The sequence below is a fragment of the Diospyros lotus genome, chromosome 5 (assembly GCF_014633365.1).
Source record: "Diospyros lotus cultivar Yz01 chromosome 5, ASM1463336v1, whole genome shotgun sequence".
Classification (NCBI taxonomy): Eukaryota; Viridiplantae; Streptophyta; class Magnoliopsida; order Ericales; family Ebenaceae; genus Diospyros; species Diospyros lotus.
In genome coordinates, this window is record NC_068342.1 from 10,035,094 (window position 1) to 10,053,830 (window position 18,737).

The 18,737-nt window shown below is 38.1% G+C and overlaps 1 protein-coding gene across 4 annotated transcripts in view; it reads left to right on the forward strand.

Moving 5' to 3' along the window:
• Positions 1-758: 758 nt before the first annotated feature.
• LOC127801443 (3-hydroxyisobutyryl-CoA hydrolase 1) overlaps positions 759-18,737 on the forward strand; it is a 45,778-nt gene continuing 27,799 nt past the window's right edge. Inside the window, exons 1-4 of one of the 4 annotated variants that reach the window (XR_008023060.1) lie at positions 759-959; positions 2,496-2,576; positions 5,855-5,923; positions 16,937-17,000. Coding sequence is in view for 2 of the 4 variants with exons in the window: in XM_052336613.1 (XP_052192573.1) it covers positions 945-959; positions 2,496-2,576; positions 5,855-5,923; positions 16,937-17,000 (229 nt within the window). In the remaining 2 variants the exon portion in view is untranslated. The remainder of the gene's footprint in view (positions 960-2,495; positions 2,577-5,854; positions 5,924-16,936; positions 17,001-18,737) is intronic. The other 3 variants (XM_052336613.1, XM_052336614.1, XM_052336615.1) reach the window with 3 other exon arrangements.

Here is an 18,737-nt window from a genome sequence, read left to right on the forward strand (position 1 = left end):
TAGATAAGATAGATATATGTTTGATTTATTCACAATGATTATATAAGACATTAATATGATATATATTAAGAGAACGAAAATATAAAAAGACATAACACAATAAAAATATCTTAATTTTAAAGTAATTGAATATTTACTTTTAGAACTGATATATAATTTAGAGAACTCTATTAATACAAAATTTAAATTTAAAATTGAAAAAAGTTTAGAAATGGAAGAATTAATAATATTTTTTAATAATTTATTTCCTATTTATTTAATTTATAATATTAAGTGATGCTAATATATTTTAAGTAAAAAAAATTTATGTTATTATAACAGACACAAATGTTTTGAAAGCGTCAATTCGATATAAATAAAAAAATATTTTAATACTTAATTAACTATTTTTTAAAAGATTTTGCTAAATAGTTAGAATATATCTAAATAGAAAGTCATTTAATATTTATTTTATATTATTTTAATGATATTTAACAAAATAAAAAGATAATTTTAATTTTATAAAAAATCTAAAAATTGTGACTAAAAAAGATATTTTTAGTAAATAAAATAATAAATAACATAATTATTCTAATATCAATAATTAAAATAAAAAAAAAGACAATTAGATTCTATCTAAATAAATTTATTATTTTTGAAAATGTCATATAGAGATGTGGAAAATCCACCATATATCTTTTATTTTTCAACTAAAAATAACCACCATGGGACCCACCATATCAAACCTAGGGATTGAAATTGAACACCTCACTTCTTTCCTTGAAATCGGCGGAGCACTTCTTCGTCTCAATTTCTGTTCCTTTCAACCGCTCCCCCCCCCTCCTCCTCCGTGACTCCTTTGCCTCTCTCCCTGCAATTCCAAGAACCATGCGCACTGAACTCACGAAGGGAGGGAGAAGTCGATAATCAAGAGAGACAAACTTACCATCGCCGACGAGGTTCGAATGGTCGCTATGCAGGTAAGTGTGGATTGTTTCTTCTCTTTGTTTAGTATTCCTATTCTCTCTTGATATGCGAAATTCGACTGTTGTGTCATTTGTATTAGATTAGATTAAATGTAAACAAGTACTATTGTATTGCTGCATGGTTCATTTCTGTTGTAGTGTTAGAATTAATCTCTCTTCTAGAAGGTTTGTTTCTAGAAGGGGCAGCTGACCAATTAAGTTAGTTCGGTCAGTTGGGCAGTCAGTTATACCTTGTAACTCAAGCCGCTATATCTTATAAATAGGGATCGTGGGATAGGAGTAAGGGTAGAGCTTAGTGCGCCTATATCTGGAAAGGGTAGTTTCCGGATTCTGTCTTGTATTTTGGGATTGAGTGCGAGAGGTAGAGAGTGGCTGGTTGCTAGCTTGTATTCTCTAGGATCCTAATAGCTTTCAGTGTATATGGGCGAGGGCGATTCCAGTTCTCGTTGTAATCATCCTATGGATGTTTCAAGATAGTGGATTGAAGAGGTGCCTAGCAGTCTGGATGTAGGTCTTGCTTCCAAGACCGAACCAGGATAAATCTTTGCATTTTCTTGCTGTGTGTGTTATCCGTTTATGTGTTTCAAGTATCGGTGTGTTCTGGAGTTTGGTAGTGAGCTGGTTGAGTTGAGATAATCAGTGGAGTGCTGTGAGTTACTCTAACATCGACAAAAACCTAACGACTCATAGATCAATATGAGAGAAATTTGAAACTCATTTCATTCACCATTGTGAAATTAAAGTAGGAAGCCATTACTCTTTGTTTGTGTAATTGGAATCTAGAAACCCTTATTCTTTCTTTCTACTCTTTAATTCTTTATAAAAAAAAATAGTTCTCTGAGATATACTAGCCAAACATGTTGTAACTTAGTGTAAGATAAGAACAATCACAAAAATGTGCAATAGAGGAGTCATTTAATGACACTTAAGTGAGCCACCAGCTTGCAAGAGTATCAATCAACTTCAAGAACACTTAACTTGGCAACAGGCAAGTTGATAGAGACCAATAAAGAAGGGATCAATGTTAGGAGCAACCTATGCCTTTGATTCCCTAAATTGGTAGAAAATAACAAACAAGTAGATTCAAGTAGGCAGAAATCCAGCACTTTAACCTTTAAGGAGGTTAGCAAGACCATAAAGGGAAGAGAAAGCAAAAAGATGCAACAGGGAGAAGAAAGGAAGAAAATAATACAGATAGGAACTTGGACTTACCAGACATTGCAAAATGACATGAAATACCTTACCAAACAGCATTTTGAGTTCTGACAAAAAAAAAAAAAAAAGAGACTTTCTTAAACTAGCTTCATTTGTTTTAGTAGGCAGAATAACATCTAGCAAGGCAAATGATGAAGTTATGTTGGTGTGGAACACTCATGTATATACAAATTTCTGCAATTGTGAAATTTCTTGTTTGAAGATGTTATTGATTTCTTTTTCGTTGAAATTATTAATTTGTAAAGTTTATTGCTTCTCCATTTCTTATGATGCTGCAGAACTAAATCTTACATATTTTGTTCTTAAATTCAACAGGTTCTGGTGGAAGAAGTCTCTTACACAAGAAAGCTTTTGCTAAATAGGCCTAAGCAATTGAATGCACTTTCTTTTCAAATGGTATAATATGCAATTACTGGATTAATTCCTTTCGTTCAATTTGTTTGGAAGTACCCAATATTTGAGACTAATATAATTACCTTTGAAGAAAGGTGACTTTAGTTAAACTTTGTTTTCCTTTTGGTATTGCTATTCAGAGCTTCATGGTTAATTGTTTTGAAGACCATTAATGCTTAACTTCATTAACGTTACTTCCAAGGAGGTGCCATATTGGACACGTGCACTTGCTGTCTTAGGACTTGCTCTAACACAAAATCTATTTTTGTTTTTATTTTTCAGAATCTGGGTTGCTTTATAGACTTGGGGAAAAAAATTGTATTTGTTTATATATGCAAAAACATTGCCATCTGAAGAAAAATTAATTTTGGAGTCATTGATTAAAAACAAAGCAACATGTTTTCCTTGACAAATAATACTATAAATAGAAGCAAATAAGGAATTGTGTTGAGTGGGCAAACCCCCTACAGAAGATCTGGGCACCACTTGGCCACAGACAAAAGAATTATGTATCCACTGCCCCATATCTGTACAGAGTGGGTTTTATATCTTACCATCTCCTCATGTTTAGGCTTTTCTTACTATAATGTCTGGAACCTTTCTATTCTAACAAGACTATTATAATTTTTGTTACACATCTTTCTCAACCCATAAAATGTATAGAAACTCTGAATAGAAAACACTCTGAACATTCATAACATTAAAGAGAAACTTCATTTTTCCTCTGAACATTCTGAACATTTTTTTCTTAGCGTAACACTCTGAACATTTTTTCTTTTCTTTGTTGGGAAAATGAAGTTTGCATCTTCTTTCAATCCCGGGGGGGCGGTCTCTGTAACATTTTTTTGAGCATAAAAGTAGGATATGTTAATATAGATATATTTAGTGAAGGACATGACAGTGCTAGGCAGTGGAATTTGATGAAAGAATGAAGCTGTAGATGCAGTCACTCTTAGACCTGTACACCTCATAAAACCTGAATAAATACTTTTAACAAGACAAATGGTGTAGTTGTTCATATTGTCAGCTCAGTCTTCTTGTTTTACCTTTTCTTCTCTTTGTATTCATATAATCTTGAATCTTGAAGACATCAAATCTTTACTTGAAAAAGTTTTTAGTGGGCCAGCTTCCTTCTGAAGCATCACTCTTTGTTTGCATTCTGGGGGCAGACAGAGATGCACGAACTCTCTTTGGGTGTTATTCTTAGGGAGATACTATGGAAATGAAGGAATTTGTGCAGAACAAACAAAATTCGTTTTTAGGGATTTCAACTCCTTCAAGAAATCAAGGCTGAATGGGCTTAGCATAGGGATGTACGGCAAAACCAAGGGCAACGAAATTTCTAGAAACAATAACTGGAAAATCCCTCAAATAAGCTGGTCTGAACAAGAAAAAGAATTTTGAATAATGGGTGCTACACTACTCAAAGGCAAAGTGACAAGGTATAATTGCTGGAGAATATTGAGGTCAAGTGCTGGGAGGCAAAACTTGCATAGGATAAACTAAATCTGAGAGCACTTATTGAAGTGTACTAACCAAAAAATAAAAATAAAAAGAAAAGAAAAGAAAAGAAAAAAGATAACAGAAAGGGGGGAGGGGGTTGGAATAATTGCAAATTGGTATTGAATGTCCAACAAGGTAGAGTAGTTTTTTTTTTTTTTCTTTTTGTTCTTTTCTTTGAATTATAGGACCTATTCTCATGGCTGTTATCCACTTTGATTAGATCCTGTATGATGCTAAAAATGGTTCTTGAGCATTATGGTTGTTGGTCTAGCAGATTCTTACACAAATAGAACTTACCACTGAGACATGTACGCAAACATTTTTGGAGTAGGAGGCCTAATTCTGATATATACTTTAGTTGTTGCTCTAACCTAACTTGGGGCGTTGAGAAACTGGGAGGAAAATCCGTTACTGTCATACTTTTGGTGCATTATTTCATACCGTGGGTTCCTGTTTCAGAGTTTAGTGAATTCATCATTTGTTCATATATTTCTGCTGAAAAACCTGTTTGCCTACCTTTGATCTTTATGATATTCTTTTTCCATCATTAATGATAGAGCTGGAGGGGGGTTAAGTAGCTTTTCGGGACTCACATGTAAATTGGAAAAGTATTGGAGAAGGTGGTGTGGTGGCAGCTAAATAAAGAGTAGTTGTGGTGCTTGGGCAATCCCAGAGTATTCTCTTGTCCTATCTAGAGGGTTATGGGAGGGGATTTATCTTTTTTTTTGGAGGATTTTGTGGGCCTGAACCCTTACACTGATCATTGGGGTGAGTGAAAACCTAGAGTCACTAATAGTTAGAGGAGATTAGGTTGCAAGAGATTTCCTTGTTAACAATTGATCAGGCTGTGTCAGTTATGGACTCTGTCAGGAAATATCAAGTGCTTTTAGATATTCTCGTAGGAGGGATGAGCATAACTGGGTTGTTGATGATTTTCAAAAGTTGCTTTGGGTGGATATTCTTTTAAAGGAGTTAGAGAGGAACATAATGATTTCAATGGGCAGCTTCTTGGAATGGAATATTGGCATGAAGTCTTTCCATGTGACTCTTTTGGGAGTTGAAAGGCAAGCTATTCGTGGAAGAGAATTTGGTCTTAAGGAGCCTGCCAAGATGATATTTTATATTTTAAGCAGTGTATTCAATTTGAATGCCCTGGTTGTTCTTGTAGAGCCTTTGCATTGTTGGCTGGGAGCTCAGGTCAGTGATAGGTGAAGCAAGGTTCACAACAGCTCAGGTCAGTAATATTTGAAGGAACAGTTGGCTACTCTGCCTTTTGGCTTGAGTTGGTTGATTTTGGGGGACTTGAGCAATTATTTTATAGGTCAAAAAGTAATCTTCTGTACATTTTATTTAGTTGGTTATTTAGGAGGGGTAACACTGACCTAGATTAATTTTTAGATTTTTGTAGATAGCATGAGGGTGTAAAGTGTACAGCATTAGGTGGTGACCTTTTATTCTTAGTCCGGGTTGTTGTACATGAATTGCGTTTCCTTGTACTACCTAATATTTTTGGTTATGACAAAAATGTTCATTGTGAATATGATCCATTTTATTGCTTGTGTTATTTTTCAAACAGCAATCTAGTATGATTTATAGGCACTTGCACCTTTTGCCTTAATATTCTGTCATAATATCACTGATTCTGCAACTATATACTAAAAAATGTTGTGTTTGACTAATTTTTATATATTTAAATAAAATATCCATCTTGCTAGGACGTTAGCTCAATGGAACAAGAATTTGACATTTCTGCCTTTTTTTTTTTTTCTTTTTTCCAGATATCTCGGCTATTGGAACTCTTCCTTTCCTATGAGGAGGATTCTAATGTCAAGCTAATAATTTTGAAGGTACACTCTTGGCAAGTCACCACATTCAAGTATATGTTCAACCACAAAAAATCTATTAATAGTATATTTTCATTGTTTAATTAGATGGAAGTTTGGTGACATCTGGTAGCTTGCAATTAATGAGCATTTTTGTCACAACTTAGGCTAGTTATATTTTATTTTTATTTTTTGCAAATTGTATTAGTCTGAAGAGTTAGTTATTGCCTTATTTACAAATTACTGACAGTTGTGGAGTAGTTTTAGGAGCAGTTACCTCTAGTGGAGGCATGGAAACTGCCATGTAAAAGGTGTGGTTAGCTTATATATAAAGTTATACACCTCTTGGCCGATTTTATGCTTTTTGATGAATTAAAAAGTATTCCTTCTCTGCAATTCTCTCTTGCTCTCTCTCGGATCTCTCTATTTCTCCCTTCTCCCTGTCTAAATTCTCCTTTCTTTCTCTCAGTTCTTCCTCTTAATCAGTCTGATTCTTCCTCTTTTTTCTCTCTTTCAATTCTCTCATTCAAAGAACTTACAGTCAGGCTTGGGTTCCTGGCAATTTTATATATTTTCTGCAGCTTTTTTTTTTTGTTTATACATTAGTCACTTTCATGAGCCAGCATTATTTGTTCTGCAAATTGGCAAATTGTTTGGCCAACATTTTTCTCTGTAATCTTAATAAGTATATTCCTGAAATAGGAAAATCAGATACATGTTTGGCCGGAAAGCAAGTTCTAAAGAGTGCACGCGCTTGCTACATCTTGGCTGAAATGTAGAATTTTCACTTTCAATTTGTATGCATGGGTATTGCGTCCTTTGGTACATGATACTTGAAAAGAAGTACTTTACTTAGCAAAACATAAAAAGACCAATCAAAAAAAAAAAAAAAAAGGAAGGGAAAGAAATACTTTTACCTATCTACCACAATAATAAATCAATAAATGGATGCCCAAACATACAAATGACCGGATGGAGGAGGAAAAAGTTCCAGTTGGTGCCTTAAAAGCACCATAGTTTGGTTTAACCTCTGTCCTTAGAGAGGTTAAACTGGAATCAGAAAAATATACTAGAAGACAGAGAAGGCTGGCTTGAAGAATTGCAAGATTATTGCCATCTTATAAATACCAAAACACATAATGTGATTGCTTAATGTTGTTGTAACCATGGATGTTATTACTGCTGTTCATGAGTTTGATCAGACCCACAAAAAGTGCACTCTTAATTTATTGGTACAACCAATACTTGTTGCAGTCCTGATGAATCCTAATTCACAAAGTATGGATTCATGCTGTTTACTCACCAAGGATCTTATGATGCAGTTTTAACGTGGCTGTCATGCTTGAGGAATCCGATCATGATGCGGTCACCAATCAAGACCCGGCCCAAGGCCGACCCAACCAAACCGGAACAATATTTTAATACTTATTAAGTTTTAGAATTCTACTTGGTTTAGGATTCTATTTTATGTTATTTTAATACTTTTTAAGTTTTAGAATTCTACTTGATTTAGGATTCTACTTCATGTTGGATTAGGATTTATTTCTATTAGGATTTTAGTTGGATTTTGTTTACAAATATTAGATGGATTTGGATTAGCCAAATACTATAAATATGCCTAGGATCTAGAGTTTGTAATCAAGTTTTTCTTAATCAAATTTCAACAACCTATTTGGGTTTTCTTAGCAAAATAATCTTGTTTTTGCGTCTTCTTGAAAGCCAAGTTTCGGCCATTGAAGTTTGCTCTTTCAAAGGTTTATTTTGGTGTATTTTTTCACACATGCGCTACACGCTACGTCTGGTGGTATCAGAGCGGTTCATCAACTAATCAGATGGCTAATCTTAAAGGTAACGGTAACAACCAGCCTCGTGATGATGATCGGGGGCTGCCCGCGGTTTGGAGAGCAATCGAAGAACAACGGGAAATAACTCATACAATGGAGTAGCAATTGGAGCGAATCCGCAACCAATCGGGCGTTTTACAACGAGTTAAGGATAATCGGAACCGAACTAATGGCATGAATCAAGCCGGCTATGTTAAACCGGGAAGACCAGCCATTAATCCTGTCCTCATTAATCCTAGAAGACCAATGATGGATGATAGCGATGATGAGGATGATCTTGGTCGTATGATAGCCAACCCTAGTGGTAAAGGGGTTAGGAGGAATGCGCAGCAATACAACTATTGGGGAAACAATGAGTATAAACTAAATAATGGCTTTTCGATGAGTTTTGAGCTTGATTTCGAAGATTATGTTGTCCCAGCAACCTCAACGTCTACAAACTCAGGTTTGATTTATGCTGCTAACATAACAGAAACTCCAAGGTTATTGACTCATACTGGGATATTTTCCAGTCCTGAGGGCTCAGGCATTGCTTCGCAATCCAATGATTGTGGCGTTTCTTCTGATCGACTTGTGACTGTAAAGGAGATGGAGGTCATGGTAGCAAATCCTTCTACAGTTTATTCAAGCTTTGGCATGGTTGAATCTAAGGCAATAAGAACATATTCACCTTCGCAATTGCAAAAGCAAGATGGTCACATGGGTCTCTTTGTGGATAAGGGTGTTGGATCTCCTAGGCTAGTTAACTCAACTGCTGTTATAGCTGATCAAGTGCTTGGACCAAAGGAGGATTCAAGTATCAATATTTTAAGTGATGGAGAGACTGCTAGTAGTCATGGAATAAGCTTTTATTCGAAATAGTTGCAAAAGAATGCTTCTCCTGGCAAGAAAAATCTACGAATGAATTCAAAAGCCGTTGATGAGTCAAAATCAAGAAAGCTAATGAGAGGAGAAAGACTTGTAATAAGATCTACCAAATTAGAGAAGCGCTCAAGATGGAATGTTCAACATCCTCAATCTAACAGTAATAATACAATGGAGATAGAGAGCAACAAACATAGGAATGGTTGGACCCATGCCAATGCAGATATGGCTAAGAAGGGGAGGAATGTCTTTGCTCATGTTCCCTTATCAGAAAAGTTCAAGCAGTTCAGGAAGGTGTCAAGCAAAGGTTGCACAAATAAGAAGTACAAGGCGATAGCTGACAAGCATAGAAAACACAAGATATTTGAGATTGGAGATGAAGTCATCATATTCTTGAAGAAGGAACAGATTCCAGCAGGACAACAGAACAAGCTCAAGCCAAAGAAGTATGATCCTTACAAGATTATATAGAAGATAAATGATAATGCTTATGTTTTGGATTTGCCTAATCATATGGGTATTTCCAAACATTCAATGTGGCTAATCTCTCTTCATACTTACCGGATGTGGATTTGTCCAAACAGGATCAAAATTCGAGGTCGAATTTTTTCTCAAATGAAGGTGAATGATGCGGTCACCAATCAAGATCCGGCCCAAGGCCGACCCAACTAAATCGGAACAATATTTTAATACTTCTTAAGTTTTAAAATTCTACTTGGTTTAGGATTCTACTTTATGTTATTTTAATACTTCTTAAGTTTTAGAATTTTACTTGATTTAGGATTCAATTTCATATTTCTATTTGATTTAGGATTCTACTTCATGTTGGATTAGGATTTATTTCTATTAAGATTTTGGTTGGATTTTGTTTACAAATATTAGATGGATTTGGATTAGCCAAATACTATAAATATGCCTAGGATCTAGAGTTTGTAATCAAGTTTTTCTTAATCAAATTTCAACAACCTTGTTAGAGTATCTCACAGCTCTCCACTTGATTCTCTCAACTCAACCAGCTCCCGATTTTACCCAAGAATACACTGATAACAGAAAATACACTGATAACAGAAAACATAAAGGTAATAACACAACCACAAGAAACAGCAAGATTTATCCTGGTTCGGTCTTGAAATCCAAGACCTACATCCAGACTACTAGGCACCACTGAAATCCACTATCTTGAAACACCCAAGGGATGATTACAACGAGAACTTAATCCCTCCCACCCATATACACTGAAAGCTATAGGGAAAAGTGAGAATACAAGCTAAGAACCAGCCACTCCCAACCTCTCGCACTCAACCCCAAATCAAGACAGTAAATCGGATGCAACACTTCACGATTTCTGGCACACTAAGACTCCTTTTCGCACTCCTAACCACGACCCCTATTTATAGGATATAGGGGAGTGGATTACTAGAACTTAAAGACAAAACTAACTAAGAGTCGCCTAACAGAATAACAAACTTTAAAACCGGCTGCCACCTTCTAGAAACAAACCTTCTAGAAGAACAATTAAATCTAACACTAAATCAGGAAATAAAATATGCAGCAATACAAAGTACATGATTACATTTAATCTAATCTAATACAAATGTTACAACAAATTCTCCACCCATTTGCACTTCGATTAGACTTTATCTTTAGCCTTGAAATGACCTTCACTTCTAGAATCAACACTGCCCTCCTGGATCTATCTGTCTAATCTTCATGCAATGTTTAAGCTTTGCTGAAGAAATTGGTTTTGTAAACATATTTGCTGCATTTCTCCTGCAATCTTGGTTAGAAAAACAGTTTTATCTTCAACAATTTGCCTTATGAAATGATGTCTTACATCTATATGCTTAGTCCTTTCATGATGGGCTTGATTTTTGGACAAATGTATGGCACTTTGACTATCACACATCAAAGTTGTTTTGACATCTACACCTAGGAGCTCACTAACTAGACCCTTAAGCCACATAGCTTCTTTTATAGCATCAGCTACAGCTATGTATTCAGCCTCTGTGGTGGATAGGGCTACCACATGCTGCAAGCTTGACTTCCAACTAATTGTAGAATTCCACAGCTGAAAGACATAGCCTGTTGTTGATCTCCTTTTGTCTAAGTCGGCAGCATAGTCGGCATCCGAGAATCCTAAGATGCTGGCTTTATCTCCTAATTTAGCTCCACCATAGGTTAAAGCATTTCTTATAGACCCTTTAATATATCTAAACATCCATTTCATTGCCATCCAGTGAGATTTCCCTGGATTTGCCATAAATCTACTAATGACACTCATTCCATGAGCTAAATCAGGGCGAGTGCATACCATGCTATACATGATGCTGCCTACAGCACTAGCATATGGAATATGATTCATTTCCCTCTTCTCTTCCTCAAGATTGAGAGATTGATTTGAGGATAATTTGAAGTGGTAGCAAAAGGCAAGCTGACTGCCTTAGCTTCAACCATACCGAATCTAACTAGGAGCTTTTCTAAGTAGGATTTTTGAGAAAGATATATCTTCCTATGGAGCTTATCTCTTAAAATTTCCATTCCTAGGATTTTCCTAGCTTCCCCTAGCTCTTTCATTTCAAATTCAGCCCTCAATTTACCCTTGAGAAGTTGGATTTCTTGAGAAGATTGACTTGCTATGAGCATGTCATCTACATAGAGCATTAAATATATGGAAATACTAGAAGAGATATGTTTGAAGTAGATGCAACAATCAAATGAACTCCTAGAATACCCTTGGCCTAACATAACCGAATCAAATTTTCGGTACCATTGCCTAGGGGACTGCTTAAGCCCATATAAGAACTTTTTAAGCAAGCATACTTTCTCCACCTCTCCCTTAGCTTCAAAACCTTTCGGTTGACTCATAAAAATCCTTTCTTCTAAGTCCCCATTAGAGATGGCAAAATGGGCCCGGCCCGGGACCGGGCTAGGGCCAGCAGTTTGCTGGCCCATTTAAGGCCGGGCCAAATGGTGGTGGGCTGGGCTGGCCCGCCGGCCCGTTAATCGCCCACAAAACCCCCCACCCTCAGCCTCGCCTCTCGCCCTCGCCCTAACCCTCTGCCTCGCCCTCGCCCTCACCCTCGTCTCGCCCTCTGTCATCCTCGCCCTCTGTCGCCCTCGCCCTCACCCTCTGCCTTGCCCTCGCCCTCACCCTCGTCTCGCCCTCTGTCATCCTCGCCCTTGCCCGCGCCCCTCGCTCTCGCCCTCGCTCGCGCCCCTCACTCTCTCCCTCGTCGCCCTCTGTCTCGCCCTCGCCCTGGCCCGCGCCCCTCGCTCTCGCCCTCGCTCGCCCTCTGTCTCGCCCTAGCCCTAGCCCTCGCCCTGGCCCTGGCCCGCGCCCCTGTCTCACCCTCGCCCTCGCCCTGGCCCGCGCCCGCGCCCCTCGCTCTCGCCCTCCAAAAATTATGGTATCAAAAAAAAAAAAAAAAAAAAAAAATTTGGGCGGGCCCGTGGCGGGCCGGGCTAGGGCCAACAATCTGCTGGCCCGTTTTTAAGCGGGCCGATTTGGCCCGGCTCGCGGGCCACTTGGTGGCGGGCCGGGCTGGCCCGTTTACCATCTCTAGTCCCCATGGAGGAAGGCTGTGGTGACATCCATTTGCTCAAGATATAAGTTCATTTGAGCAGTGATGGTCAGGAGAATTCTTATAGAAGTGTGTCTCATAAATGGGGATAACACTTCATTAAAATCAACTCCCTGAACTTGAGTAAATCCCCTTGCCACTAGTCTAGCCTTAAACCTAGGCTTGGATTGATCTCTTGCTCCCTCTTTAATTTTGTACAACCATTTGCAGCCTACCACACGCTGCCCTTTTGGTTTTTCAACCAATTCCCAGGTGTGGTTCTTATCTAGAGATGCAATTTCAGATCTCATGGCTTCCTGCCATTTTCCTGCATCTTTAGAGGCCATTGCCTCTTCATAGGTAAGAGGCTCTTCTCCAATGGATTCTGCTGCACTATTAAAGGCATATGCTACTAGGTCTGAGAAGCCATACCTTTGGGGAGGTCTACGGGATCTAGGCTACCTATCTCGAGCCACATTGTATCTGTCAGGATTTGTAGGTTCTCTAAGGCTTGAGTCTGCTTCACTTTCACCTTCTTCTTCTTCTACTTGAGAGGATCCTTGGTCTTGGTTATCTAAAGGTTCATGATCAAACTGCTCATAATCTATGGTTTCTTGAGACAGATTTGGGATTTCACTTGGGATCTCCACCTGAACAGATTTATCAGGTTCTTTCTGATTTTGTTGAGGCTCATTACTTCCTAATTTTATGGTAGAATCTTCATCAAAGGTTACATCTCTTGTAACTATGGTTCTAGGACCATCTAATTCTAGGTTTCATAGTTTGTAACCTTTAACACCTGATGGGTAACCAATAAAGATGCATTTCTTAGCCCTAGGTTCTAGCTTACCTTGCTTTACATGAGCATATGCTAGACAACCGAATACTCTAAGATGGGCTAAGCTAGGTTTATGGCCGGTCCACTTTTCATAAGGAGTTTGAAGGCTGATAGCTTTTGAGGGTATTCTATTAAGAACATGGGTAGCAGCAGCTACTGCTTCCCCCCAAAAAGACTTGGGTAATTGGGCATGAAACATCATACACCTCACCCTTTCCAAAAGGATCCTATTCATCCTCTCGGCAACCCCATTTTGCTTGGGATTTTCGGGAGCTGTAAGATGCCTAATTATACCACCTTCTTTACACATTTGATCAAACTTTTTATTACAAAATTCCAACCCATTATCGGTTCTAATTACCTTAACTGACATGCCCTTTTGGTTTTCTACCATATTCTTCCATGATTTAAATGTATCAAAAGTGTTGTCTTTTGATTTTAGAACATATACCCACAACATTCTAGAAAAATCATCTATAATGGATAGGAAATATCTAGAACCTCCATGGGATTCTGTTTGGGCTGGACCCCATAAATCAGAATGTATGTAATCTAGGGGTGCTTTTGAAGAATGGATAGCAGATTTGCTGAATTTCACTTTGGCTGACTTACCTAGAATGCAGGATTCACATTTAGATAATTCTAGAGACTGCCCAATATCTAAAATACCTTAGCTAGCAAGTTCCTTGAGCCCTTGCTCACTTATGTGTGACATTCTTAGATGCCACAAACTTGCTCTAGATCTAGAATTATTGCTGGCTGCTGAAACTTCACCACATAAAGTGGTGGCCTGCAATAGATAAATTCCATTCTTTAAAACTGCCTTCATACAAATTAATGATTCCTTTGAAATCTGAAAAGATCCACCATCACCTTTAAACTTATAGCCATTTCTATCTATCTCTCCAAGGGAAACCAAGTTTCTCTTTAAATTAGGGACATACCTCACTGAAGTGAGGGTTTTTATGGAGCCATCATGTAGTTTTAATCTAATGTCTCCTACCCCTTGAACCTTACATTCATGGTCATTGCCGAGCAAGACCTTTCCACCATTAATTTCTCTGAAGTTTTGCAACCACAGCTTTCTAGGGGTCATGTGGAAAGAGCAGCCAGAGTCAAGAACCCACTCTAGGCTGTCTGAATGTTCACTAACTATTAGAGCTTCAGAACTGTCATAACCAGAGTCACAACAGTTGGCTCCACCATCCTGATTTTTCTTTATCTGCTAAGTCTTTCTTTCTCTTTGGGCATAGTCGTTTTATATGTCCTTCTTGCTGGCAATAGTAACATTTTATCGGACCTTTCCCATTTCTAGACTTAGACCTGGATTTACCCCTCTTCTTATTTTCCTTTTTAGAGCTTCTGGACCTAACTGATAATGCATCCCCTGAAGAGGTTTTCTCATTCATTTTGAACCTAAGTTCTTTTGAATTTAAGGCACCTATGACATTTTCTAATGAGAGCTTATCTCTACCATGTTGAAGGATGTCTACAAAATTTTGTAGGACTTAGGCAGAGAATATAGAAGAACTAGGGCCTTATCTTCCTCTTCATACAATCATACTTAACTCCTATATTTTCTAAATCTAGGCTCAGTTTATTAAAGTCATCTATATGGTCATGCAATTTCTGGGATTCTTGCATTTTGAAATTAAAAAACCTAGCCTTTAAGAAGAGGCGACTGGACAACGATCTTTGGAGGTAGAGGTCTTCAAGCTTCTTCCAAATTTCTGCGGCTGACTTCCACTTCGAGACTTCCCGAAGGACTTTATCGCCTAGGCTTAGGATCAGGATGCTGTAAGCCTTTTTGTTGATCTCTTTCTTGGCCATTTCTTGTTCCTCAGTCAGTACTGGTACTTCTTTCCCAATGGATGCGTCTGTTGCTTTAGCTTCTTGCTCCAGGGCTCCTTCGAGTCCTTGACTGCAGAGAAGTGCCTCCATCTTTATCCTCCATAGACTGAAATCATTTGATCCATCGAATTTTTCGATGTCAAATCTGGAGGTAGATGGCGCCATATCAGATTCTTGAAGAAAGTGAGATTCCTTGAGTTTCTTGAAAATCTTGATTGTCGAAGAACACTTCTTGGCTCTGATACCAAGTTGTTAGAGTATCTCACAGCTCTCCACCTGATTCTCTCAACTCAACCAGCTCCTGATTTAACCCAAGAATACACTGATAACATAAAACATAAAGGAAATAACACAACCACAAGAAACAACAAGATTTATCCTGGTTTGGTCTTGAAATCCAAGACCTACATCCAGACTGCTAGGCACCACTGAAATCCACTATCTTGAAACACCCAAGGGATGATTACAACGAGAACTTAATCCCTCCCGCCAATATACACTGAAAGCTATAGGGAAAAGTGAGAATACAAGCTAAGAACCAGCCACTCCCAACCTCTCGCACTCAACCCCAAATCAAGACAGTAAACCGGAAGCAACACTTCACGATTTCTGGCACACTAAGACTCCTTTTCGCACTCCTAACCACGACCCCTATTTATAGGATATAAGGGAGCGGATTATTAGAACTTAAAGACAAAACTAACTAACAGCCGCCCATAGTTGTTAAATCGAGATTCGAATCGAGAATCGAAATCCTTATTTTATGAATCGTGAATCAAGAATCGAATCGTAAGATTTGGTACACATTCTCAATTTCAACTATAAATAATATATATCCATAAAAAATAAATAATGTGCCCACCATGATCAATTCTTTTAAATATAAATAGATAAATAAACTTCTAAATATATTTGCTAAGTTTAAAATTATACCAAAAGGCAAAAGTATATTCATGTTGCCTTTAAATTCAAATTGCACCAAACCAAACTACTTTCAAAATAACAAGTTAGAAAAAAAAAAAAAAAAAAAAACCTACAACTATAAGGTTACTAATAAACTCCATTGTCCATAATTTTCACTAGTTTTCAATCATCTTCGTCTTCAAGTTCAAGAGCTTTATCATTTTCATCATCTTTTTTGTTTTCAAAGATAGCCAAATCGAACGAATATTTGATTAAACCGCACATGCAGACGAAGTTACACGAATTGGGCAAATCGTGCTATTCATGCGATTCATGGTCGATTTGTTCGATTCATAGTTGATTCTAAGGGATTTTTGATTCACCTTATAAATTCGACTCGATTTTTATATGAATCGAATCAAATTGTACAATTCTAAGGGATTTTAGATTCACCCTATAGATTCAACTCGATTTCTATATGAATCGAGTCGAATCGTACGATTCGAATCGTGAATCGTAAGATTCTAACAACAGTGCAGCCGCCTAACAGAATAACAAACTTTAAAACCGGCTGCCATCTTCTAGAAACAAACCTTCTAGAAGAACAATTAAATCTAACACTAAATTAGGAAATAAAATATGCAACAATACAAAGTACACGATTACATTTAATCTAATCTAATACAAATGTTACAACAAACCTATTTGGGTTTTCTTAGCAAAACAGTCTTATTTTTGCGTCTTCTTGAAAGCCAAGCTTCGGCCATTGAAGTTTGCTTTTTCAAGGGTTTATTTTAGTGTGTTTTTTCACACACGCGTTATACGCTGCGTCAGATCATGACTATATTTTCTTTTTTATCTCTCCTTACTTTCTATAGTTAATTGCCCTCTTTAGTTTGTGAAACCTGTCATTCTATCTCTTTTTGACCCCTTTTTCTAAATGAAATTCCTAACCCAGCCCCGGACACAATAAATCACATAAATGGTAACTAGTTGTTAATAATTTATCTCCATGTTTATTGTTTGTTGTTGTTATAATTCAAACTTTGTGATGTGCTTTTCAGAATCAGTGATTCTAACTGAAGTTTTAGTTATTCAATTTCAAGTAAATTAGTATACGTTGCTCCTAGAGATTGGATTCAATGTTCCCATTTAATGGTTGGTTATATGGTTGTAGGGGAAGGGCAGGGCATTTTCTGCTGGTGGTGATGTTGCTGCTGTGGTCCGTGATATTAGCAAAGGTAGGAGTTACAAATTCTTCTTCTTCTTTGGCTTATGGACAGGTTGAAACTCAATGTCTAAAGTAGCTAGCATATTCTTTTGCCATTTCTATTACATAAACAAAAACAACATACCAAGCCTTAATCCCACTAGGTGTGAACAACTACAAGAATCTAACTCATTAATCATTCCTATCTATGGCCATGTCTTTTGTGAGGCCTTTATAACTTATATCATACATAAGGGTTTCTCACCAAGTAGGGCCTGCTTAAGAGTTGGTGGGGTCCTAGGCAGTAAGCAAACAGCGGTAGGCGACAGCAGCGCAACCGACTGTAGCTCTCTCTCTCTCTCTCTCTTGTTGTCCTGCGTGAGCACTGAGCAACGTCATCACCGCCTGACTAGCTTCTCCTTCTTCTCTCCGATGACCGTGTCTCATAGTCTCCTGGCTCCCGTCAGCGTCCACCGTTTCCTTCTGTTAGCATCTCCTTCTGTCTGCCTTCTCCTTCCATCGGCGTCCGCGGTCTTCTTCCTCCGACTTCTCGCTCACTCTCCTACATCTGCTCCCTCCAACATCTTCTCTGGCATCTCTCGTCCTTCTCCTGGTGTGCCATTCCCCCTCCCCCCCCCCCCTTTAGTGGCCTATACCTTAAGCTGGCCTTATTCGAAGTTTTTCTTGATCTTCCCCTACCTCTTTTATTAAACCATCTTAATCGTGTCTTACATCTCTTATATTTAATATGAGCCATTAAGCTTCTAATTCTGAAGTGTGACTCTATATCTTGATCTTAGTATTCATGCTTTTTTTGTTTTGTTTTGTCTTATCCACCCATACAATGTCATTTGCAAGCATACACCAAGGGACCTTTGCTTGAATATGTTTTGTGAGTTCATCTATTATTATTTATTGGGGACAAAGATATGCTTAATACATTTTTGATGTAATCCAATTGTCAGTGTTCTAAAACGCATTAGGAGCTAGTCGGGTGCCAGACTGGGTTTTAGCGCCTACGACGTCTAGGTAGGGCCTAGGCGGAGCCTAGGAAATCTATTGTTTTTAGCAATGATGCAACATAAACCTGCTTTATTTTCTAACATTTGTAGCTTCCTCGCATTATTTTAGTGTTCTAAAAGGCGCTAGGCGCTAGTCGAGTGCCAGACTAAGGCCTAGCGCCTAGGACGCCTAGGCGGGGACTAGGCAAACTGCTATTTTTTCCTTTTTTAAAAATTTTTAATGTAATTTTATGTTATTTTTAAATAAATCAAAGTTAAAAAGATAAATAAAACTTATATATATAAATCAGAAATTTATATATATGTTTATATAAACAGATTTATAAATATATTATTTATTTATATATATATATATATAAACAGGGATGGCTAGGGCAACTTGGTGGTCGTAGACCCAGATGCGGCCGATCCTGTTGTAGCGCTCGAAGACCACCTGGTGGCCCTCCTGCTTGAGCTCATGAGCTGCCAGCGGGTGAGGATGGCTAGGGCGAAGAAAGAGTAGCGGAGATGGAGCTTGAGTCAGCGAAGACGTGTCGGCAAGGATGGAGCTTGACGACGGCGATGGCGTAGAGGAGGTCGCGATGGAGCTGGAGGTAGCGATGAGGTATCGATGGTGTTAAGGCGGCGACGTTCAGTCAGCGGCGGCCTTGGGCTAGAGAAGAGGGAGACGGCTAAGAGGTAAGTAAAAAATTAGGCGTGTCCCAAGCGGCTAGGAGCCGCCTGGGCTGCCTAGGTGCCAGCGGCGG